The sequence below is a fragment of the Osmia bicornis genome, chromosome 13, assembly GCF_907164935.1.
Source record: "Osmia bicornis bicornis chromosome 13, iOsmBic2.1, whole genome shotgun sequence".
Lineage (NCBI taxonomy): Eukaryota > Metazoa > Arthropoda > Insecta > Hymenoptera > Megachilidae > Osmia > Osmia bicornis.
This window is the reverse complement of record NC_060228.1, coordinates 6,088,517-6,110,774: the sequence shown is the minus strand read 5'-3', so window position 1 is coordinate 6,110,774 and position 22,258 is coordinate 6,088,517. Positions and strand designations below refer to the sequence as shown.

Below are 22,258 nucleotides of genomic sequence, written 5' to 3'. Positions count from 1 at the left end.
TCGATAGCAGTTTCCCGAAAGTTTCTGTCCCGCGATAAAAGCTAAGCTGGAAAACGAGGGCAACTCGTTGAAAACGATCTTGGAACTTCAGATTCGCCGTACAGAACCGCCATAAGCGGGGCCATCCTGAAGCTGCAGGAAGAGGGGAAGCTGCACTTGCTGAAGACACGCTGGTGGAAAGAGAAACGAGGCGGAGGATCTTGCAGGGTGAGTATGCAAACACGCGGCCTAGCTTCCCTTATTTTCCCTCGGATACGTTCCAACAACGACGCTGCAGTCTATAAATGCGCTCCTGGAATTCTTATCCCCCTCCGAACATACTTCTCTCTGGCTCCAGGCTCGCTCATCCGGCCGAAAAAGACAGCGTAAAGATAAGAATAAGAGCGTGGGTGGATGGTACCGCGAAAAGACAGTTTCATAAATTCGTGAAATCATGACCATCGCTATTATCCAGCCTCTTATTCGCCGATATTATTCTGTCGGAACGAATTCTTGTAACTCTTCGTCGTCTGAAATTTGTTGGCTGAAAATTTGTACCTGTTGTGCTAAGAGAGAACTATGATTTCAATTTCAAAATATTTGCAGCTTCGGATTTCTCAGTTTCATTTATCATATTTTTGAAATAAACTTCGATGGACGGTATTTTAATCGAAATATCGTTTGTATTTTGACAGGACGACACGTCGAAGAGCAGTTCGACAGCGAACGAGCTGGGCTTGGCAAACGTCGGCGGTGTGTTCGTGGTTCTGATGGGCGGGATGGGGATCGCTTGTGTGATAGCGGTATGCGAGTTCGTCTGGAAAAGCCGGAAGGTCGCCATTGAGGAACGGGTGAGTGAGGTCAGATAGCACGTCGAAGAAGGCGTGATCGCGCCTGAAGTAACATCGTCCAACACGCATCTCGATCCTGACGCGATCTATCCCGATATACCGCGCGAATACATCAGTTGATGTTCGCACGACGGTGGAGTTCCTCTTTAATGGTCGCGGTGCAAGTACAAAACCACTCGGGTCTGATCGTTCTCTCTCTAATCGATGAATCACGATAAACGTTTTAAAAATAAGAAATTCATGCTGTTATGCCATGAACCTGATTAGAATTTTTAATGGTACAAAAATTAATTTTAACAAACAAAATGATACATTGGCTAAAAGATCCAGAGGCATAACAGCACTTTAGAGGGTTTCTGTTCTTGGAAGGATTGAACTCTGCGACGATGCAAATTCGTACTCGTCTTTTCGTTCTCGTCCGCTCTCTTCTTCTCGATTCAAGTCGAAAGAATTTAGAACGCGAGATAAGCGAAGAGATATTGGAGCGTAAAGTGTCTTTGTCCGCGGGAGAGTAATTACTCGCTGCTTCAAGTGAGTGGCGGCTACGATGCTAATTCGGTATTCATGGTTCTTTGCTCGTCCTTCGGACCCGTATTCTTTCATTCGTGTTCGTTTCCGTTGAAAGGAATCGAGCCTTGTTTAACGTTGCCTCCGTTAATTCGACGATACGCTTTATGATTTCGATTTATCGCTCGAAATTCGAGCGTTTCCCGGTGTATAGGGAATTGAACGTCGAAACGGATCGATCATCAGGAACAAATGGAAAGTGAAAAATGGAGCAACGTCGGAGTGTATTTTGTTCGCGTGAAATGGAAATACAATTTCGCTTGATAAATAGACGCGAAGAATTCAATTAGAACGACGGGTCGCCGCAATATTGTACAGCCAATCCGCGCACTCACCGGTTAAATGAATTACATTGGAACGGAAATTTACGAGCTTGAAAAGGTGCTGATAAACTCTCGACGAGCTTTTTCGCAAAATAGAGGATATTTTTTAATTCGAGAAAAATTTGTAATTAATATACCGAGCTTTCCCGAGCTTTTCATTTTGATTATCCGGACTTTGCTATAATTATTTCCTTTGCATTGAAAAATAAAAACAAATCCTACTCCTTAATTTCTGGTAATAATTTTAAATTCGCGAGCATCCTAAAGGTGTTATTGAAAAACGGTATATGACGAAGGTCGTAAACACAGCAACATATTAAGGCGTGACTCGCGCGCAGAAACGCGAGCTGCAACGAGACTCGCGTGTCTACAATATGTATTCGAGCTGCCGTTTGCGTACATTCAAGCGGTAAGCAAACAGGCAAGTATTTGAGAAGGGCTCATCCACAAATACGGATATGCAGCTTTGCACCGGTGACCCCGCCTACACCGAGAGCAAACAATCCCACTAGCCAACAAACGTCAGAGTATTGCTGTTCCTCTTTGGTCCGTACTACTTCGGACCGCAACGAAGTAGCCACGATACACCCTTGAATCTGAAACTGCTAATCGTTTTAGCTCTCGACGGGATCGGATCGAAGATTGTAATACAAGATCGACCCCTCCCCTCGATACGTTCGATTTCATGGCCTCGTAAATCGAATTTTCTTCGTCGAGATACTTCGATCAACGTGGAAATTAGTTTCAAACACACTACCTTCGTTAATTCATAGTTGAGGAGCTAGTTCGAGAGATTATAGTGGACAGAACGGTGAGAAACTATAGGTATGGATTTGATAAATTGCTAGAGATCAGAGAGTAGGAATCGAGGGGATAAATTGTTGGTAGGATTTTGGAGTTTTATATGCAGAGGGTAATTAAAGAAAAATTTTCGAAGAAACAGATGCGTGATTTAAAGGGTACTATATTTTGTCCAATTTTTTGTACATTAGTTGCTGTATGGAAGAAATATTTATTAGTATCTTTAATTATCATCAGTTCTCTTTCTATCAAAATTATATTTTTAAGTAAATAAAAAACTTTACGCTTCTTATTACAGCTCTTGTTCCTCGATTCGAAAGAAATCAAAGCACGAGTTCTCCTTTTTTATTTAATTCATAAATTAATACGTAATTAATATTTAAAAGATCAGTTGTGAAATCGTTGCAATTCGGTTTTTCATACTTCTAACCAAGAACAAAAATGCTTCTCGTGTTTGTGGCCCTTGATCCGATTCATCGATCTCTTTCCAATAAACGCAATCTTACCCGAGCATTTTCGTGTTCTGTTTTAGAAGCAGAAATCCTCGGGGAAACCGATCTGCGAAGCTTTTACCGATCTACACTAACGGACGGTATAGCGATCCTCTTGCGAAAATAAACAGAATAAAAAAAAAATGATTCCTAAGCTCGAGAAAAGCGTATCAGACCCGATGGACCTAAGGAGGAACTCCACCACGAGCGATCGAGAACTGTGTGTGTTACGTTTCACAGACACAAACTGTAGAAAGTTCAAAAGAAACGTATAATCAAAAGAAAGAGCAACGATCCTCGACCTTTCCAGTTTTTTTTTTCTTGCTTTTTCCCTTTCGTGAAACGTAATCTCTCCGCGGACAATCGAATTGAAAAGACGATCAATTATTATCGAGTAACGTACGATGTCATTGGAATTTCATTAACCCTTCTTCGTATTAATGATTTCCTATAACAGAGGATTACATAACTTACATGAATTTTTAAATAATTATGTTAAAATGTATCAAAGCATGCTTAATTTAACCCCTTCGCTAAATTACCTGAGTTCGGTATTTGAAAATAAAATAATTTTATTTGCATTGAGAATATTTCTTAGGTAGATTCTTTTCTTTCTAATTACCATACGAAAATTTTAATCGCATGCTTTTCATTTTGAAATGTAAATGTTTTGAGTTTCTCGTAGTAGCGAAAGGGTTGAAGACCAAAGGGGTTTCGAAGAAGGGTTAAGCGAGAAATAAATTCAAATGATTTCCATCGTGTTCCTCAAAAGCCATCATACAATCCATGAAATTGGAAAGGTCAATGGCGTTCGCCAATTTGCTCATATCAAATCTTAGATTAATCGACGACGACTTGAAGCCTCGCAACGAGAAGGGACAGTATCTCGGGCGATTGTTAATATAAAGATGGAAAATAAAAGACACGGCGTGACATTCTCGACGGACACGCCGTGATCGTGACTGAATATACGTGCTGCAGATTAACGAGAACTATTTACGAACAATCATGATTTTATACCGATTAGATAATTATTAATGTATAGCGTCTGATTGCGAACCTTTTACTGTATGTACATAATTGCGTGGCTCGAAAAGTGAAGTTCCTAAGTTTCCCGATAAAAATAAAAAAGAAAGAAAAAAAAACAGCAAAGAATAATTGAAATCGAAAAGATATCGGAGAAAGTTCCAGGTCCAACAGAAACTTACGAACTTCAGACTCGAGTAAACGAAAGAACTTCGTTCATAGACCATTCTGTGTGTCTCGTATAAACCTTGTATTATACGGATTTAATGAGAAAAAAAAAAGAGGACGAATCTTACTTAAGGTTCGAGAGGATACGCGCACGATGTGACAGTTTAGTATGACATTGTTAGTTGTGTCGCAATGTTTCTTGCCTCTCTTTCTCTCCCGCCATGGATACGCAGGAGGTGAGCAAGTTTTCTATTTTGTCTTTATTACTCGTTGTGTCACGGCATCTGGTTGATTGACATCTCGTAGAGCATGAACTTTTTATGAATGAAATTTTCCACCATCAATCTGTTTCTTTTTTTTCCCCTTTCATTGTACGACTTTCGTGTTATGATGGAAAAATGAAATCGTCAAACGAATGGGGAAATGGAAAAGTTGTTGGTGAAAAATTGTAGAATATTAATGTCACTTTGTGTGAAAAAGAAAGACTGGTTTTTATCCCTCATTTTACTCAATTTTTATTATTTTTCATTCTGAACTGACGACTTGGGAAGATCACATAGCATGGTATGATTAGAATTATTTTCTATTCATTTTCACATTCTTCTTAATACTTTGCTACCATCATTTATTGTTAGTTGAAAATTATAAAATACTTTACTAATAATAAAATAACTAGAAAAATTTTTTAAATTACTTGAAACATAGTTTCGTACGAGATATTGAAAGGATTACATGGTATACATATGGTAGCAACTGTGTTAATTAGGATTTAATTCTTTATTAGAATTTTGTTATTTCTACCTTCAGCTTTAATACCTTTTTTGCACTAGGATTTAGTAATATGTTATTACAAAATGTTTATTAAAAATTGCATGGATAATTGCATGATTATTATGGATAAATGCTTATTAATCACTTTTGGCTCATTTTTCATTGATATTTTCACTTGCTCACAATGCATGTAATATCAGTTGCATGCATATATTCATTTAATTGTTCAAACACCAGCTAAGTCAGCTCAAAGTCATGACGCAGATGCTTTCACAACCTGAATCATTCCAAAATCAAAATTTTAATTGCCCACTGAAGGGTTAACCCTTTCACTCTTTTGTCAAAACGAACGAATGACCTAACGCTTCTCTCCACCCCTATCATCTCACTAGTCGTCATTAAGAAATGTTAATTGCAATGTCGTATGTTGAATAGAATATTATTAAATTATTTTGCGTCATAGCATTTGACTGACGAAGCAACGGGCCCTATTAAAGCCATACAATTAAGACCGTGCAGCAGCTTGGTCGTTTCGTCGAACTTGCAGAAATCCGTGTGCTCGGAGATGGCGAGCGAGCTGCGTTACGCGTTGGATTGCGGGAACGGGACGAAAAAGCCGGTGAAGAAGACACTGTGTCAACGCGAGAGGCAGCAATCGAATCTGTCGATCGTGTCCGAGGAGGGCAGATATCCAGAGTGCAACAAGTACAGACACTTCGTGGGGAAAGCGCCTCTGACTTGAAGCTCGCAAGCGGATCGTTGAACACCATGGACGTATGGTGAACACGTTTAATCTAACCGATTCAATGAACTATAAGCGATTAGCCGCGAATCGAACTTTCTAGGCGAACGAAACTCGAGCCCTCCTTCAACTTGCTACTGCTGTTCCCTTTTTCTGTGTCTCTGGGTGTGTATACGTCTGTTATTATTTTTTTATCTTCTTCCATTTTTTTTTTTTTTTTTTTTTCTTCACAAGTGACACGAGCAAGGTAGTTCTTCGACTAGCACTTTGTAGGGTCTACAGTCGTTTAGCCGTTAATTGGAGCTCGTTGGAATTTATTGTACCGTGCGGGAGACAACGGCGCGCGCTGTTTGAGCGAAAAGATTAACGAGCGACCTCGAGATCCTTTGTCTTTCGTTGAGGTACTCGTGCCGGAAGAGCGTGTCTTTTATGGAAAGGGAAGATCGTGAACTGTCTATGGCTGTAGCTTCTGCGGTTGATATAAAATGTCGAAAGGCAGCTCCAAGTAAGAGGGTCGAAAACTGTTAACCCTTCGCTGTTCAACTTTCTAAGTGGTGGTTCTATGTAGAGGACGTTGCAACAAGTCTGGTGTCAAGTAACTTTTTTTTTAATATTAAATTCATTCTTCATGTTCATTTAGTGAAAATAGGATTGTTTAAAAATTGATTTGGAATTGCCAAGAGTTAAAATTTACGAATATTATAATGATTCCATTTTATTCGTTTGAAACTTTTCCAATTTCAATTGATTAAAACTTTTCATTAACTCTATTTTCATTTTTGATTAACTTTATCAAACTGTTTCGCAGGTTTGAATACACTAAAATTGAATGGAGTGGTACTATATCGGGGTTGCAGATTATTCAGAGTGTCACACACAGGTGTATCTAATAATTATTTTATTCAATCTGGTATTAACGATGAATTTACCATTCGTTCTAACATTAATTTAAAACACCCGAGCTCGACACTGAACGTTCCTTTCTCTCTTCAAATTATAAATGATATTTATTTATTTCATCCCCCTTTTATCAAACGCTGATACTTTAATTATTCAATTCAATTTCGTACACATTTTATTAATTTGTTTAAAATAAACGTCGATATCTCCCGTACGATATTCGTGGCAAATACGAGACAATTATTTCGACTAATGGAAGCGATCGTAAAGGAAAAATGAATTTTGTGAAACGCTATTCGAACAGTGAAGAAAAATTTTATTGAGGAAACGAATCGAAAGGATCTCTAACATCGACCATATTGTTCATTTCTAAAGAAAGTACACTAATGTTGTTCAATAAATTGAAATGCCGTCTGTTCGATGGCGTTCAGGTACACCCCCTTAGTGTAAATATACATTATCGTTAAGAATACGAATTAAACGATCGCGTCTGTGCATTGTAATATAGTACGTTTACGGGAGGGCCATTTAATCGCGAGAGTTCGTTCATCTGATTAGCTAAAATACATTTTAATTTAAGATAATGTGTCCAATGCGAATGAGCATCGCAGAAACGTGTTCATTTTGAACGTCTCATCGACGTTACATCGAAAGTGTAGATAGAACAAGCAATTTTATGCTTTCATTTCGTTCTAATTCTTTTCATTATAAACATTCAAAGCTTCCAGCTCTGCCGTTGTAAAGTATAGAATTTTATTAATCTATCTACATTCAATTCCAGATTCTTTTCGCTTCGATGCTGCCTGTAATTCTTCGAACGAGAAAATGAATTCCAGTTTCATATATTAAAATTCATGAATAGAGATGGTGGAAATAATATGCAATACCCATTTTGATTTTTAATCTACGAAATTTCAGAAATATTTTTAAATTAAAATTATTTTTCCTGATTTTTTAAAAAATCACTGTTGGATGGAATCATACACAGTACTAATAATACTGATTAATTGTGCAAATATTTTAATATAAATGAAAATCATAGTCACCAATATTATCACCACCATCTCTACTTTCTTTTCGAAAATTTCTTCTCAATTAGTTTTCAAAACAAATTTCATTAACTCGATGCAACATATCGATTCTGCTTTCCTAGTTTCCCAACGTTCGAAGGAATAAACTAATTAATAGGATCAATAAGGAGACTGTTTACAGGTGTTACGTTGCTGTTTGCGAATACCACGAGCAGTATTAATTTCCGTCTTCCTTCTCCGAAGGGGGTAAACGCGTGCAAGTATCGCTCGTCTTAGTCGACGGAACGATCGATTTCCTGATGCAGATTGATCGTCGCGATGAAATTATCGTCGAGATTCGGGGTGTTCCACATTCCGATATGATTCCGTGACTGGCGTACACGATTTCTCAGGACACCGTGTATACTAGTGGTTCAAATCGTTGTTCGTTCTGCCAGTTTTTTTACTCTCGACTCGATCACCTGCCAAATGTGAATGCGTGAATTTGTGGATGCGTGGGCGCGTGTCTGTGTGTGTGTACAGTGAATCAAAATCGTAAACGTACAAACGCGAAAAAGACCCGTATAAATGACACACCGCGTATCAGTCGCAATTTGTAAATAAATTTGTCTGTAACGCGTACACTGCGTTCACGTCTAAACGAGTTTGTTAAGAGCCTATTGATTATACTTCTTACGTAAAGTGTACTACCGAGCATCATATTATACGTGAAATAAACTCATCGTCTGTAAATTCTCTATAAACGTGTCTCGATGTTTCTTTTAGGGGACATGTAAGATAAGGATTGATCAATGGTAAACTTTGTTGGTTTAGAAATATTGAAAGAATATTATTGGAAGAAGGAGATTAAGTACTATTAATCTATTTTATTATTAATATATAAAGAGGCCACCCTCTAATTCTCCTTCCTATTCTATTACTTCCAAAACACCAAAGGAATTCAATTGTTTTATATTTCAATTGCAACCCTTTAAAATTTAATTCATAATACCTTTATGAAATATAAACCTTATTCCCTTGTTTATTCCGGTTAAAATTCAGACCCCTTTGAAGCGGACGAGAAATAAAATGTTAGTTTAAAAAATATTTTAATATCACTTTTAATTAAATCCCAGAAACTTCTTACCATCGCCGATAATATTTAATCAGGAGAATTCTCTGTTTGTTAGTCAGAGGTTCGGCGAAGCGAAACGTTTGCTCTGCGAACTCTTTGATCGCTTATCACGTGTCAGCTTCTTTCATTTTCACGGAAAATTATTCCACGCGTAATATACTTAACCCATGCCCGTAATTCCCTCGTTGATTACGATAGACAGAGAAAGAGAGAGAAGTTTCACCTTAACTACAGTCAGGTAATTGGTCCCCAGGAAGTTCTACTTTTACATCAATTGCCTTAGCCTTCACTCTTCGTTCTCTTGATTAGAGAACCAAATCCCAAACCTCTAACATAACTAATTCACTAATGTATCCAAGTTCCACGGTTGTTACCTTCCCTTTGCTACGAGGACGTTAACGTAGATACTTCATTTACTTTGCTACGAGTCTCAACCTGCTTCCTGCACTTTCCTTCTCATCCCTTCATCTTTCCTATCCTCCTCTGCTAATCTACATACCTTGATCTTACCCGGCTTTCATTTACCATCGATTCACCTATTTCAACTCGTTCGTTCTAATTGTCCGAGGGGAAATGGAAAGTAACGAATTTCTGAATAAATAGGTAAGAAGATTAGGAGATTAGGAGGAATTAAGAAGATTAAAAATGTAAGTAGACAAAAACAAAGACTCGTTCTAATTGGAAATTGAAACCAATAATCTGAATGATCAAGATAACTGTTTTAGAGTACACACATAATTTCTTGAAAGTCAGTATTCTACAAATAAACACAAAGACAGGGACGTTATAAATAGAATCTACTTATACCATCATCATCCTCAGTATCATTCATTCTCAAGAGTCATCTTCCAAAGAAAATTCATTTTCATTACACAAACACTTTTCTAATCTCCAAAAATTTTTAATACAAAAAACAATAAATTTTTCTGATAAATAAATATTTATTTATTTCACTGTTTCGTACACTCACGAGATGTAACAATGGTCTTACAGATCAGCAATTTATTTAATAAGCACTAATTAACTCTTTCGATTCAATGGACTATCAAACGTTAAAAAAGAGCGATCAGCAAAGTCTAACAATAAGTTAAATTCGAATTAGATGCCCGCGATGTTACGGTACACAAATGAGTCGAAGAGATTTGGAAGGGAGGCCGCGTGTGCGCAGTGAAAAAGCACTCGAGCAACGGTGTTCGGAATTCGAGTGCTAGCCGCGAGGTTCGTTCTGAAAAGCACGTTTGGCAAACTTCCGTTCCAGGTAACCAACCGCACGTAATCATAATTTTAGGTAAGTTCCTTTTCCTTTAACGCCCCATGCATTAGATGGTCGCTTTGACCCTTTGTGGCTCTCTTTTACGTGAAACGACCGTCGTATTAAAGTTTGCTCTCGTGCTTTCAATTTGATCCTTTCTTAAATCCTCTCTAACCATGCAGAAAAATTTACTTTTCTATATAATTATGATAATAAAGGAAGATTCCATTAAAATTTTCGTATGCTTGAATAATTAATTTTCAAATTTAGGCTTTCAATTTTCTATCTTAAATTATTAGTGCAATAGTCAAATAATAATTGGTATATTATTATAACAGTTGATTTCTAAATTTCTATCTCCAATTATTATGATGACAAAATAGTGATACTATTCAAATCTTTTTCTACCCTTCTTCTTTTTTAATTACTCAAGCTTCGGTCATCGACATCAGCTGATTAACAATGTCTTAACTGCTGATGACGATTGAAGTAATTTCCAGAAAAATGGACGTTCCATTTAAGATCTTTTAATAGATCGACGAAGATATTTCAAAAACGAGGAGAGGGCATGTTGCACGACAATTCTTAGAAACACTTTGACGATATTAGAACATGCGTACGATTCTCGGTATAAAACCTCGATTAATTGTATAATTCAATGAAAACTGTGTCACAGAGCTTAAGCGACACAAGCCAAGCACCGTGACGTTTCGCGTCTAAATATATATCGGGCGACGTAACGCGTGATTTCAAAGATTTTCGTCTCTTTTTCACCGTGATTTTCAAGCTGCCACGTTGACACGGTACGAGCGTCGCGACGCGGAATCCACGTCGACGGGACCAGAAGCGCGGACCATGGACGAATGAATGAAAAAGAACAGGGCAAACCACGTGCGTCTGGCAAAGCGACAATTCAGTTCCTCTCGCGTTTCGTCTCGTGTTTCGTCACGACGAGAGGATACAGCAGGCGTAAAAATTGCCGCTTCTAAAATTATCCCATGCTAACTGAAATCGCGTCCCCATTTTTATCGAGGCGACGTTTTAAAACGTAAGTCGAAGAGTAGAAAATTTTCCAAGGTGTTAAATAAATAGCAGAAAAATTTCTTTCAAAATTTCTTTTCAAATGAAAGTTAAATTCGAGTTATAAATCATGTCGGGTGAACAGACTAGGTTCTGCTATTGGAGGGTTGAAAGGCAAAAGCCCCGGGGACAAATCGACGAGGGTTTGACGGCTCGCAAAGCCTCCATCGACGCCTTCAAATAAATAATCGAACTCAATATTGGAGGATTGATTTTGGGCGCGTGTAAATATTTACGCGGCCGGAGAATTCGAGCGCGTAATGCTTTCCGTTCAGTTTACACAACGTCTCGCGCGGTTAAGTGCTCGTTCGAATCCCAGCAGTCGGTTCCAAAATCGTGCCAGCTTATTGCAAATAAATTCCCGTCGATCTGGCTGTCTTTGATGCTAATCGCGTCTGACTGGGCAGCTTTATGCGAGCTCTGGCCATCCTGTGAAACATCAACAGATTCGGCTAACTCCAGCTGTTTTCTTTTAATTTCTGTTTATCATTGCCTCTCTGCGCACAGAATGACTATAAGATGCTGGTCAAGTGTCTCCCGTTGATCTTCTTTTCCTGCGTTCTGGCGTTTCCCAAAAGGGTTCACATAGGTAAGAATTAATGAAAATTTTCTTAAAAGCCAACTCCAAGATATGGCTTTTAATATTATCCGTTTGGAACTCATATTTCAGAAATATTTGCATTTTTGTTTCAGGAGGACTGTTCGACAATGAGGAAGGAATTCAGCGCACCTTCGAAATGTCGGTGAAAACCGTGAACAAAGAGCGACACGAGAACGAGGAATTCGCGAACGTGTTTCTCATAGCAGAGTCGAAGGAAGTTGGAACAGACTCCTTTGAAGTGTCGCAAACAGGTACAGTTTAATTCGCCGATTCAAAGCTTCTCTATTCCGTAGGTTATTGCTTATGTCACTCATTCTACGTTTTCGATCCGATCGACCACGTTCAGTATGCGAATTGTTGGACACGAAAGTGGCCGCGATATTTGGGCCCCAGAATAAATTCACCTCGGAACACGTGCAAAGCATATGCGACACCGTGGAAATGCCACATATTTATGGTAGATGGGAGGCGTCGCAAGCTCGTGGCAAAGGGATAAATCTCTTCCCCCATGCGGAGACACTGTCAATAGTATGTAAATTTTGGGAACTAATTAGAACCTTATTTTTCCAGAATTTAAATTATGATATTATACCTCGTTCATTTTTAGAAATTAATTAGAATTCAAAAGCTCATTTTTCCAGAATTGATGTTACTATTATACTTTAATTAGAATTGGGAATTTTAAGTGTTATATTGATTAACGAATTCGATCTACCATCAGGTTTTCGATAAAATGATAACCGATTTCGAATGGAAAACTTTTGCGATATTATACGAAAGTGCAGACAGTTTAATTCGTATTCATCGTTTACTGGAACGTTGGGACGCGAAAAGCCATGCGATCTTTTTGTACCATTTGGGTCCTGGTCCGAGTTACAGGTACAGCAATAAAATAATTAAAAACAGCTGGAATTAATTGGAGAATAAATCATCTGAGACATTCAATGTTCCTCGATGAGAGTATAAATTAATTACATCGAGGTGATGAATTTTTCCAGAAAAGTAATACGAGGTATCAAGGACGAAGAAATCGAGAACATCATTATTGATTGTTCGATTAATCGTCTCGCTGAGGTGCTGAAGCAAGCGCAGCAAGTTGGTGTCCTGTCGGAAAAAAACAAGATTATAGTGACTTCGCTGGTAAATTGAATTTTTCATTACTTTATATTTCAACAGGATGGCTACCATAGGTGATCAGAGCTTCAAATACAATTTGAAAAATCAAAAGGAAGTAATAGAAAAATTCTAAGCAAATCAAAACTCTAATTTGTATTAATTTTCACAGGATCTCCAGACACTGGATTTGGAACCGTATCAATTTTCAGGGGTGAATTTCACAGGTGTTCGATTGATCGATCCAGAAAATCCAGTAGTAACAAACGCAGTAGAAATGCATAGAAACGAATGGGGTTTTGATGACCCCTCTCAACTCCGAGTTGAACCTGCACTCATGTACGATGCTGTGCAACTTTTCGCCAGAGCTTTCAAACGTTTGAAAGATGCTGTTAAAGGGGATGTTAAACAATTACCTTGCAATGGTACTATAAGTTGGGAACACGGTTATAGTTTGAGCAATTTTATTCGTTTGGTAAGTTTATTTATTTATGTTAGAAGAAATGAAATTGAGAAGTTGATCATTTCTCAGAGCGAAATGGAAGGTTTGACCGGTTTGATCAAGTTCGATACAGCTGGATTTCGTAGCGATTTCCGTTTGGACATCATTCGTGTAACGGAAGAGGGGTTGACGAAAATTGGATTATGGAACAGCACCAACACCATTCAATGGTTGCCGAAAGTTCATCCCCCGAATTCAGATATTGAGTTCAGTCTTCAGAACAAAACGTTCATCGTACTGATTGCTATCGTACGTAAGGAATAGAAATTAACACGTTGAAAGTGTAAAATTTAGGAAATAAAAATAAATTAATATTAAATTAAAATTATAGCTAATTAAAATAATAATTTCCATGGTGGTTACTATAGAATCACAAATTCAATTAATTTAATAATTAAATTGTAAAATTTTGCAATTTTCCACTTTGACGTTGAATTTAAATTATTAATCAGAGGAATATTAACAAATATTCAAAATTTAATCCACCGAAATTGTATTTCCAGAATTATATTCATCAAAATTTTTCCTTCCTTCTGTGTTTCATCCGTTCAATTCATTACACATATTTTTCAGAGTCATCCCTACGGTATGTTAAAGCGATCGGCGGACACAATGGTCGGAAATGATCGATACGAGGGATTCGGTATCGATATTATTCAGGAGCTTAGTAAAATGCTCGGTTTCAATTATACATTCGAAGTGCAAGGTGACAACGTCTATGGATCGTATTCGAAGCAGAAAAAGAAGTGGACGGGAATGCTTGGAAAAATAATTGCTGGTGTTAGTAGTCCGTATATCATGAAAAATATTCCGAGGTACAACTTCCGGTGATATTCTGTTGCAGGAAGCTGATCTAGCGATCACTGACTTAACTATCACGTCTGAAAGAGAAGCAGCAGTAGATTTTACGATGCCATTTATGAATTTAGGTATGTATCTTTTAATTTTAAACCAACAAGAATTAATTAATGTGGAGGGTGTTAAAAAAGATTTCTATCCCATTATTAATTAAAAAAGAATAGATTAAAATCTTTTTATTTGATTTGATAAGTACTACACCTTTTTATCAGCTTGTACAATATATTCTCGTTAATCATTTTTAATTAAATTAATCTACTTAACTCTGATATGCAGGTGCTATAAATGTTTCTCATGGGATTCATCTATTAACACGTTGACTACCGCAGTAGAAACACCTAATCTTAATCAGATACGATAATATAAATTATCAATTCCCCAATCTAATGTTCATTATAGAATTTCCTTTGTTTTCCTATTCTTAAACTATTCAATTCAATTAAACAATATTAACTTTCTACTTTTAAATTTATAGAAAATTTTAACGCTTTAATCAACTTATGTTAATTTGTATGTATTTGAATTAATCTTTGTAGGTATAAGTATTCTGTATAGAAAGCCAATGAAAACACCACCCAGTCTGTTCTCCTTCTTATCACCATTCTCTGCTGGTGTATGGTGGTATTTAATCGGAGCTTACATATTAGTGTCGGTGGCATTATTCGTGGTTGGTAGACTATGCCCAGCAGAATGGAATAATCCATACCCTTGCATCGAGGAACCTGAGGAACTGGAGAACCAATTCACCTTTAAAAATTCTCTGTGGTTCACCATCGGTAGTATTATGCAACAAGGTTCCGAAATTGCACCGATGTAAGTCTAATTTTCGTATTATCAATTTTTGTTTTATTTTAACCAGAGTCAGATAAAATTTTATTATGTAAATTTCTACACTTCTACAGAGGACTTTCAACACGAATGATGGCTTCTTCATGGTGGTTCTTCTGTCTCATCATGGTTTCATCTTATACGGCAAACTTGGCGGCGTTTTTAACCGTCGAAACCTTAGTTTCACCTTTCTCCAACGTTGAGGAACTAGCCAAGAAGAAGACCATCAAATACGGTGCCAAAACTGGAGGATCCACCCTGACGTTCTTCAAAGTGAGTATTCTATTTGCATACTTTACTCTCCCAATAAATTTGATAAAATGTCTTTTGAGTAAGTCGTCAGTAGACAGACATTTACAGGATCATTACAGCACCCGATGTACTTTGTTTAAGTGTAAGAGATTTTTCAATTAAGACTATTATCACACTTTGTACTCTTTAAACTTGACATTCTGAACATTTGCGCGACTAATTCTGAACTCTAATTTACCTAACCGAATCTTCATTTATCTTCATAAACAATAGTTAATGAATTAATTATATATGTGAAGTATATTAGTAAGTAATATATGTCCCCCTTTGTAATAACATTCTTATAGCTTTAATTTTTCATAAGGTATTCGATCATTTCTAATTAAAAATCACCCTAGAATAGCGAAGTAATAATAATCTTTGAATATAGAGTATATTAATCATGCTTATTTAAAGTAGTTTAGATCCGAATATCTTTCCTCACCCAACATTGTTTTATATTTATCAATTTGAATGCCCCTCATTTAAATAATATTAGACTTTCATAACAAACAATTAAATTTGATGTTGCATTTCTTTGATTACTAAATATTTACGTAGAGATTTCAACTTAAAATTAATTTCACTTACTAACTGGCGAACCAAACGTTAGGCAAACGAAACTTGTAGTCATTTCTTTTAATATAGTTTTTTCAAAGAATTCTGCCCATTCCAAGGATTCCAACTACTCGACGTACAAGGACATGTACGATTACATGAAGGAGAACGAAGATGAGGTCCTCACTCAGGACAACGATTCGGGCTTGAAGAAGGTCCTCATGGAAGACTATGCGTTCCTGATGGAGTCCAGCTCGATAGAATACATCACCGAAAGATATTGTAACGTGACACAAATTGGAGGACTTCTGGATGCGAAGGGTTATGGGATTGCAATGAAAAAAGGTAAGCTTTCTTTTAGGTAAAATTCAATTTATTCAAATCAATTCTTATCAATATAAATAATTACAGATTCACCATATCGTCATGCACTGAACACTGCCGTATTAAAATTGCAACAAAGTGGTTTAATTACAGAGTTAAAGACTAAATGGTGGACGCAAAAACGCGGGGGTGGAAAATGTCGAGTATGTATTCGTAAAAATTGGAAGAAAAATTATATATAAACTGAATTTTTATAAAATTAACATTATAATTTATAGGAAGATAGCGGTCAAAGTATGGCAGAGGAGCTGGATCTTGACAACGTGGGTGGTGTTTTTCTGGTATTAACTGTTGGTGTTGCTGCCTCCTTTTTCTACACGATTACCGAACTTCTGTGGGAGATTGGTTGTACATCTGTACGCGAAAATGTAAGAATAATTAAATAATTTCAATCATATCTTGAAATACAAGGTCTTAGGACTACTTTAAATTTTAAACCTTAGATCTTACCTTAAATGCTAAAATCCATAGGAAGATCCATTTTAAGTATGTCGTATTCATTTATCAGATTTCCTTCAAAGAAGAACTCATGGCTGAAGTTAAATTCATCGTAAAATGTGGTAGTACGTCAAAACCAGTAAGAAGGAGGAAAGGTTCTTCCAACAGAAGTGGAGAAGACAGTACTCGAGGTTGCACTCCTCCTTATGGTTTTATCCCAGCGATTAGGATACCCAATTCTGAGGATAAATAAATTTATGTATAATGGAATATTTTATTAAAATATAAATACATGTAAATAAATACAATTTGATTAAATTTATAAATGTAATATCTAATATTGTTCTTCTCTTTATCTCTATGGCCACAAATAACATATCAGCAGCGCAGATTAACTGTGACGACTGAAATGTGAAATATGAAGGGCGTGAAGTGTAAGATGAAGTGTGAGATGCGAATTATGATATATAAAAGCGTGAAGCATAAAGTTGGATGCGGCCTATCACGACGCGATTATGAAGTCACGCTATGCATTAAATTTACAAGTCACACAAGACATTTTACATTAACGTTCCATTAGTGGAAATTGCTTACATATTTATTTCAACTTTTTCCATTCAAAGGTACAATGATAAAATGACATTAAATAATAGTGAATTCAATATTTCTTATATATCAAAAAGCAAAATGGTATGTTAATATTATTATTGGTCAACACATTTAATCTGTGATGTTTTCAAAAGGTACGAGTGCTTTGATAAAATATATTCTAGCTTTTGCAAAACAAGGATTAAATTATATACATTAAATAAATCATAACCAGTAATATCGTATAATAAACATAAAACATGAACCAGCAATTAATTGTAAATATAAAATAACAGAAAACATAAATCGATCGTTAAATCAGTTAAATAAAATATATTATTTGCACTAAATGATAATATTGTATTGGATCAGATCCAAAAAGGAACAGTGAGCGTTAAGACACGTAAAATTTACCGATTTTTCAAATTAAACTATAAAAAGTATGCTTTATTCTCATGTAAAACACGTTCTTAAAAGGAATTTCACGATTGTATTCTGGTTTTTCCGGTTTACCTTATCTGCATCGTCAGTTACCTCCAATCAACAAGGAAGAAAATGAGAAAAATGTGATCTATCCAGAGAATTAAAATATATTACATCTGTATACGTTGTAAGCGAAACACCCTCCCTTCTTCGATTCTTCCTTAGGTCTTATATTTCGCTAGATCGGGTCATACCCATCACTAGACCGAACAAGTGAGTTTCACCATTTGTTCGTTTTCCGTTCTTATATTTCGCTAGATTCGGTCAAACCTATCCCTAGTCCGAACAAGTGAGTTTCACGATTTGTTCGTTTTCCGTTCTTATATGTCGCTAGATTTAGTCAAACCCATCACTAGTCCGAACAAGTGAGTTTCACGATTTGTTCATTTTCCCTTCTTATATTTCGCTAGATCCGGTCAAACCCATCAATATTCCGAACAAGTGAGTTTCACGATTTGTTCGTTTTCCGTTCTTATATTTCGCTATTTCCTTCGGGGTCCCTGACACCCCAGATGGTATCAGGTCGGTGCGCAGAAATGAGCATTGGTGCTTCGGGGTCCCTGGTTCCCCGGCTGCTATAATATTGGTATGCAGATACTCACCGGCGCTGGGGGTCTCTGACACCCCAGATGGTATCAGGTCGCTGCGCAGAGATGGGCAATGGTACTTTGGGGTCCCTGGCACCCCGGCTGCTATAATATTGGTAAGCAGAGATACTCACCGGCGTATCGGGGTCTCTGACACCCCAGATGGTATCAGGTCGCTACGCAGAGACGGGCTTGGTGCTTCGGGGTCCCTGGCACCCCAGCTGCTATAATATTGGTATGCAGAGATACTCACCGGTGTTTCGGGGTCCTTGACACCGCAGATAGTATCAGGTCGGTATGCAGATACGCATTGGTGCTTCGGGGTCCCTAGCACCCCAGCTGCTATAATATTAGTATGTGGAGATACTGGCCGGCGTTTCGGGGTCTCTGACACCCCAGATGGTATCAGGTCGGTACGCAGAGATAGGCATTGGTGCTTCGGGGTCCCTGGCACCCCAGCTAGTATAATATTGGTATGCAGAGATACTCACCGGTGTTTCGGGGTCCTTGACACCCCGGATGGTATCAGGTCGGTACGCAGAAATGGGCATTGGTGCTTCGGGGTCCCTGGCACCCCGCCTGCTATAATATTGGTATGCAGAGATACTCACCGGCATTTCAGAGTCCTTAATACCCAAATATGAGATCAGCTCGGTACGCATAGGGTGTTATTGTGCAGCGTGGTCCTTAACACCCCTGGATGAAATCAGGTCCGTATGAAGAGGGCACAACCAGTAAAATAATAATAAGGGGTCTCCTCATTTTTTCCACAGTTAATTTAATTTACTTTATTTTTTATTTTTGCTTATTAAATAAGTTCATCAAAGGGGATTAACATATATGACTGTATCCCTCTTCTGGGTCTCAGCCGAGGACTTCTTTTATTTTACTTTTTCTAGTAATTTGTATAATTTTATCCCCCATTGTAGTCCAAGGCCATCTCTGCATCCCTTACACTTCTGCATTCCTTACATCCCTTCATCCTTTAAATCTCTTTTTTTTTTTTTTTTTTTTTTTACGTGGTGGAAATCTTCAGAAAGACACCTTCAGCCCCCCTGGGGAGGGGCTAGAGGTAGTGTGGGATTTTTACCCACTAAAACCACCACGGTGGCCTGCACTGGGGCTGTAGGGAGGTTCCTTTAACCCTCCACCATGTGCCAAATTCCGGCGACATCGGGGGCCACACCCGATGCCGGCACTCCTGGGACCGCGTGCAGTGGAGACCTGGGCCCCAGCCCAGGACCTGCGGCATCCTTTACATCCCCCGTTTAGTTAGATCTCTGCACCCCTCACATCACTGCATTCTTTTCATGCCTACATTCTTTTCACCCGTGCATTCTTTTCATCCCTACATTCGTTTCATCCCTATACTCTTTTCATCCATAAAATACTTTCATCCCCACACTCTTTTCATCACTACATTTTTTTCATCTCTTCATCTCTTACATCCATTCATTCCTCATATCGCTTCATCCCTTACATCCCAACATTCTTTTCATCCCTACATTCTTTTCATCCATAAATTATTTTCATCCCCACACTCTTTTCATCCGTACATTCTTTTCATCCCTACATTCTTTCCATCCCTACATTCTTTTCATCCCTACATTCTTTCCACCCCTACATTCTTTTCATCCCTACATTCTCTTCATCTCTACATTCTTTTCATCCCTATATTCTTCTCATCCCTACATTCTTTCCATCCCTACATTCTTTTCATCCCTACATTCTTTTCATCCCTACATTCCTTTCATCCCTACATTCTTTTCATCCCTACATCCATTATATCCCTGCAAACCTTATAATAACTATATTACAAAGACTGCTTCGAGTAAAGGTAAGTAAAGGTAAGTAAAATTTGCAAAATTTAGTTCCTCTTTTCGCCGCTAGATGGCGCTGATTCGACGTCGAAATTTTAGTTCGAATTTTTGCCGCTAGGGGGCGCTCTATTTTTGAGATTTTTCGCGAAATTCTCGAAAAAATAGCGCCCCCTAGCGGCCAAATTTGGAACTAAATTTTCGAAAAAATTTTAGTTCGAATTTTTGCCGCTAGGGGGCGCTATTTTTTCGAGAATTTCGCGAAAAATCTCAAAAATAGAGCGCCCCCTAGCGGCAAAAATTCGAACTAAAATTTTCGAAAATTTTAGTTCCAAATTTGGCCGCTAGAGGGCGCTATTTTTTCGAGAATTTCGCGAAAAATCTCAAAAATAGAGCGCCCCCTAGCGGCGAAAATTCGAACTAAAAAATTTTCGAAAATTTTAGTTCCAAATTTGGCCGCTAGGGGGCGCTATTTTTTCGAGAATTTCGCGAAAAATCTCAAAAATAGAGCGCCCCCTAGCGGAAAAAATTTGAACTAAAATTTCGACGTCGAATCAGCGCCCCCTGGCGGCGAAAAAAGGAACTAAATTTTGCAAGATTTTGCATGGAAAAGTTGCGAATGTGTGAAGAATGCAGGGATATAAGGGATACAGAGATATAAGGGATGTACAGATGAAGGGAATGTAGGGATGAAAAGAATATAGGGGTGGAAAGAATGTTGGGATGAAAAGAATGCAGGGATGTAAGGGATGTAAGGGATGAAGAGATGAAAAGAATGTAGGAATGAAAAGAATGTAGGGATGAAAAGAATGCAGGGATGTAAGGGATGCAAGGGATGAAGAGATGAAAAGAATGTAGGAATGAAAAGAATGTAGGGATGAAAAGAATGTAGTGATAGAAAGAATGTAGGAACGAAAAGAATGTAGGGACGAAAAGAATGTAGGGATGAAAAGAATGTAGGGCTAAAGAGGGTGTAGAGATGAACAGAATGTAGAGATGAAGAGAATGAGGGGATGAAAAGAATGTTGGAATGAAAAGAATGTAGGGATGAAGAGAATGTAGGGATGAAAAGAATGTAGGGATGAAGAGAATGTAGGGATGAAAAGGATTACCTTACTCGATTCAGATTTTTAATTAAATGATTTAATTAATTAATTAATTTATTTCTGATGTACATATATGCGTAGTGATTAAAAAGAAAATATATATTATAAATGTGGTTATTGATCAAATTACAGTCGAACAAGCTGGAAATAAATATTTCTACTTTACTGTAATGAGAATAACTGACAAAACTTTTGTTTTGCAATGATAAAGTGTTTTCTACATGCTATCGAACTCAGAATTACAAAAAGGAAGGAAAACAAATAGAATTTCTCTAAAAGGATACTTAATAAGAACCCAGGGAAGTTGGAAGAACTCCATGTTGTGTAGCAGTTGTTCTTTTTCTCAACTGTACAAGTTTTTTGAAAATTTCAACAAGAATCTATCTGTTCGTGATATCGATAAGAGTTCTTCTTACTTCTTAAAAGTTCGCTTTCTAAAAGGACACTTATCTGTGTTTAATTAACGTACACATCCTTGGGCTTCTGGATCTTTTTCTTAATTGGAAGTACATGTATCCTGTAACGTACAAAACCTATACCTCCGCATTGAGAGTCCACGGTGGAGTCCTCGAGACACGGTTTACAATGAAACATACTCCCTTCATCGATGTCGGAAGTCCTCTGAAGTGGTTAATTGATGTCGTTGATGAGCAAGGCTATGGCGAAACAGAGTTTCAACAAAGCCAAAAGGGTATTGATCAATCAATTCTGAAATAAATACACCCAAAGGTCAGTATTTTGAACGTGCATAATTATATCTAAATATACCAACTTCAAAGTCCCTAAAATTTTTAATCATTAATTCATTAAATTATTTCATGCAAGCCAAAAACTTGTTGCATCCATTGTCGGAGACCGTGAAACCCAGACCTAGATCAACGAGATACGAGACAAAAGCGTACGACCTACCCATAGAATTCAATCTTTCAAGCCCGGTGTTGTCCCTCGCCGCTGAATAATTCAAAGCTCACGCGAAGAAAAAAGAAACCCTCCGATGCTCGGGGAGAC

General features: G+C 37.5%; 2 protein-coding genes across 14 annotated transcripts in view; both read left to right on the top strand.

Annotated features, from left to right (window-relative positions):
* The window catches only part of LOC114872610 (glutamate receptor ionotropic, kainate 2), a 169,457-nt gene extending 161,064 nt beyond the window's left edge, over positions 1-8,393 (top strand). For 6 of the 10 annotated variants that reach the window (XM_046288465.1, XM_046288467.1, XM_029179967.2 and 3 more), the window contains 3 exons: positions 92-207; positions 675-830; positions 5,525-8,393. In XM_046288465.1, the coding sequence (XP_046144421.1) occupies positions 92-207; positions 675-830; positions 5,525-5,719 (467 nt within the window). In that variant the 3' untranslated portion in view covers positions 5,720-8,393. Of the gene's footprint in view, positions 1-91; positions 208-674; positions 831-3,053 lie in introns of all 10 variants that reach the window. The other 4 variants (XR_003788800.2, XR_003788799.2, XM_029179968.2 and 1 more) reach the window with 4 other exon arrangements.
* A 1,362-nt stretch (positions 8,394-9,755) lies between these two features.
* On the top strand, positions 9,756-16,966 carry LOC114872612 (glutamate receptor ionotropic, kainate 2-like). 4 transcript variants are annotated; one of them, XM_029179980.2, is made up of 17 exons: positions 9,756-10,052; positions 10,804-11,064; positions 11,604-11,685; positions 11,790-11,948; positions 12,044-12,225; positions 12,419-12,576; positions 12,696-12,837; positions 12,983-13,285; positions 13,343-13,561; positions 13,886-14,092; positions 14,157-14,241; positions 14,707-14,983; positions 15,073-15,271; positions 15,949-16,192; positions 16,259-16,374; positions 16,450-16,599; positions 16,740-16,966. In XM_029179980.2, exons 3-17 carry the CDS (start codon positions 11,616-11,618, stop codon positions 16,920-16,922), a joined length of 2,694 nt encoding a protein of 897 aa, XP_029035813.1. In that variant the 5' UTR covers positions 9,756-10,052; positions 10,804-11,064; positions 11,604-11,615; the 3' UTR covers positions 16,923-16,966. The 4 variants fall into 4 exon arrangements, with proteins under 4 accessions (XP_029035813.1, XP_029035814.1, XP_029035811.1 ...); XM_029179981.2 differs by lacking the exon at positions 10,804-11,064 and having other exon boundaries at positions 9,756-10,022; XM_029179978.2 differs by lacking the exon at positions 10,804-11,064.
* The last annotated feature ends 5,292 nt before the right edge of the window (positions 16,967-22,258 follow it).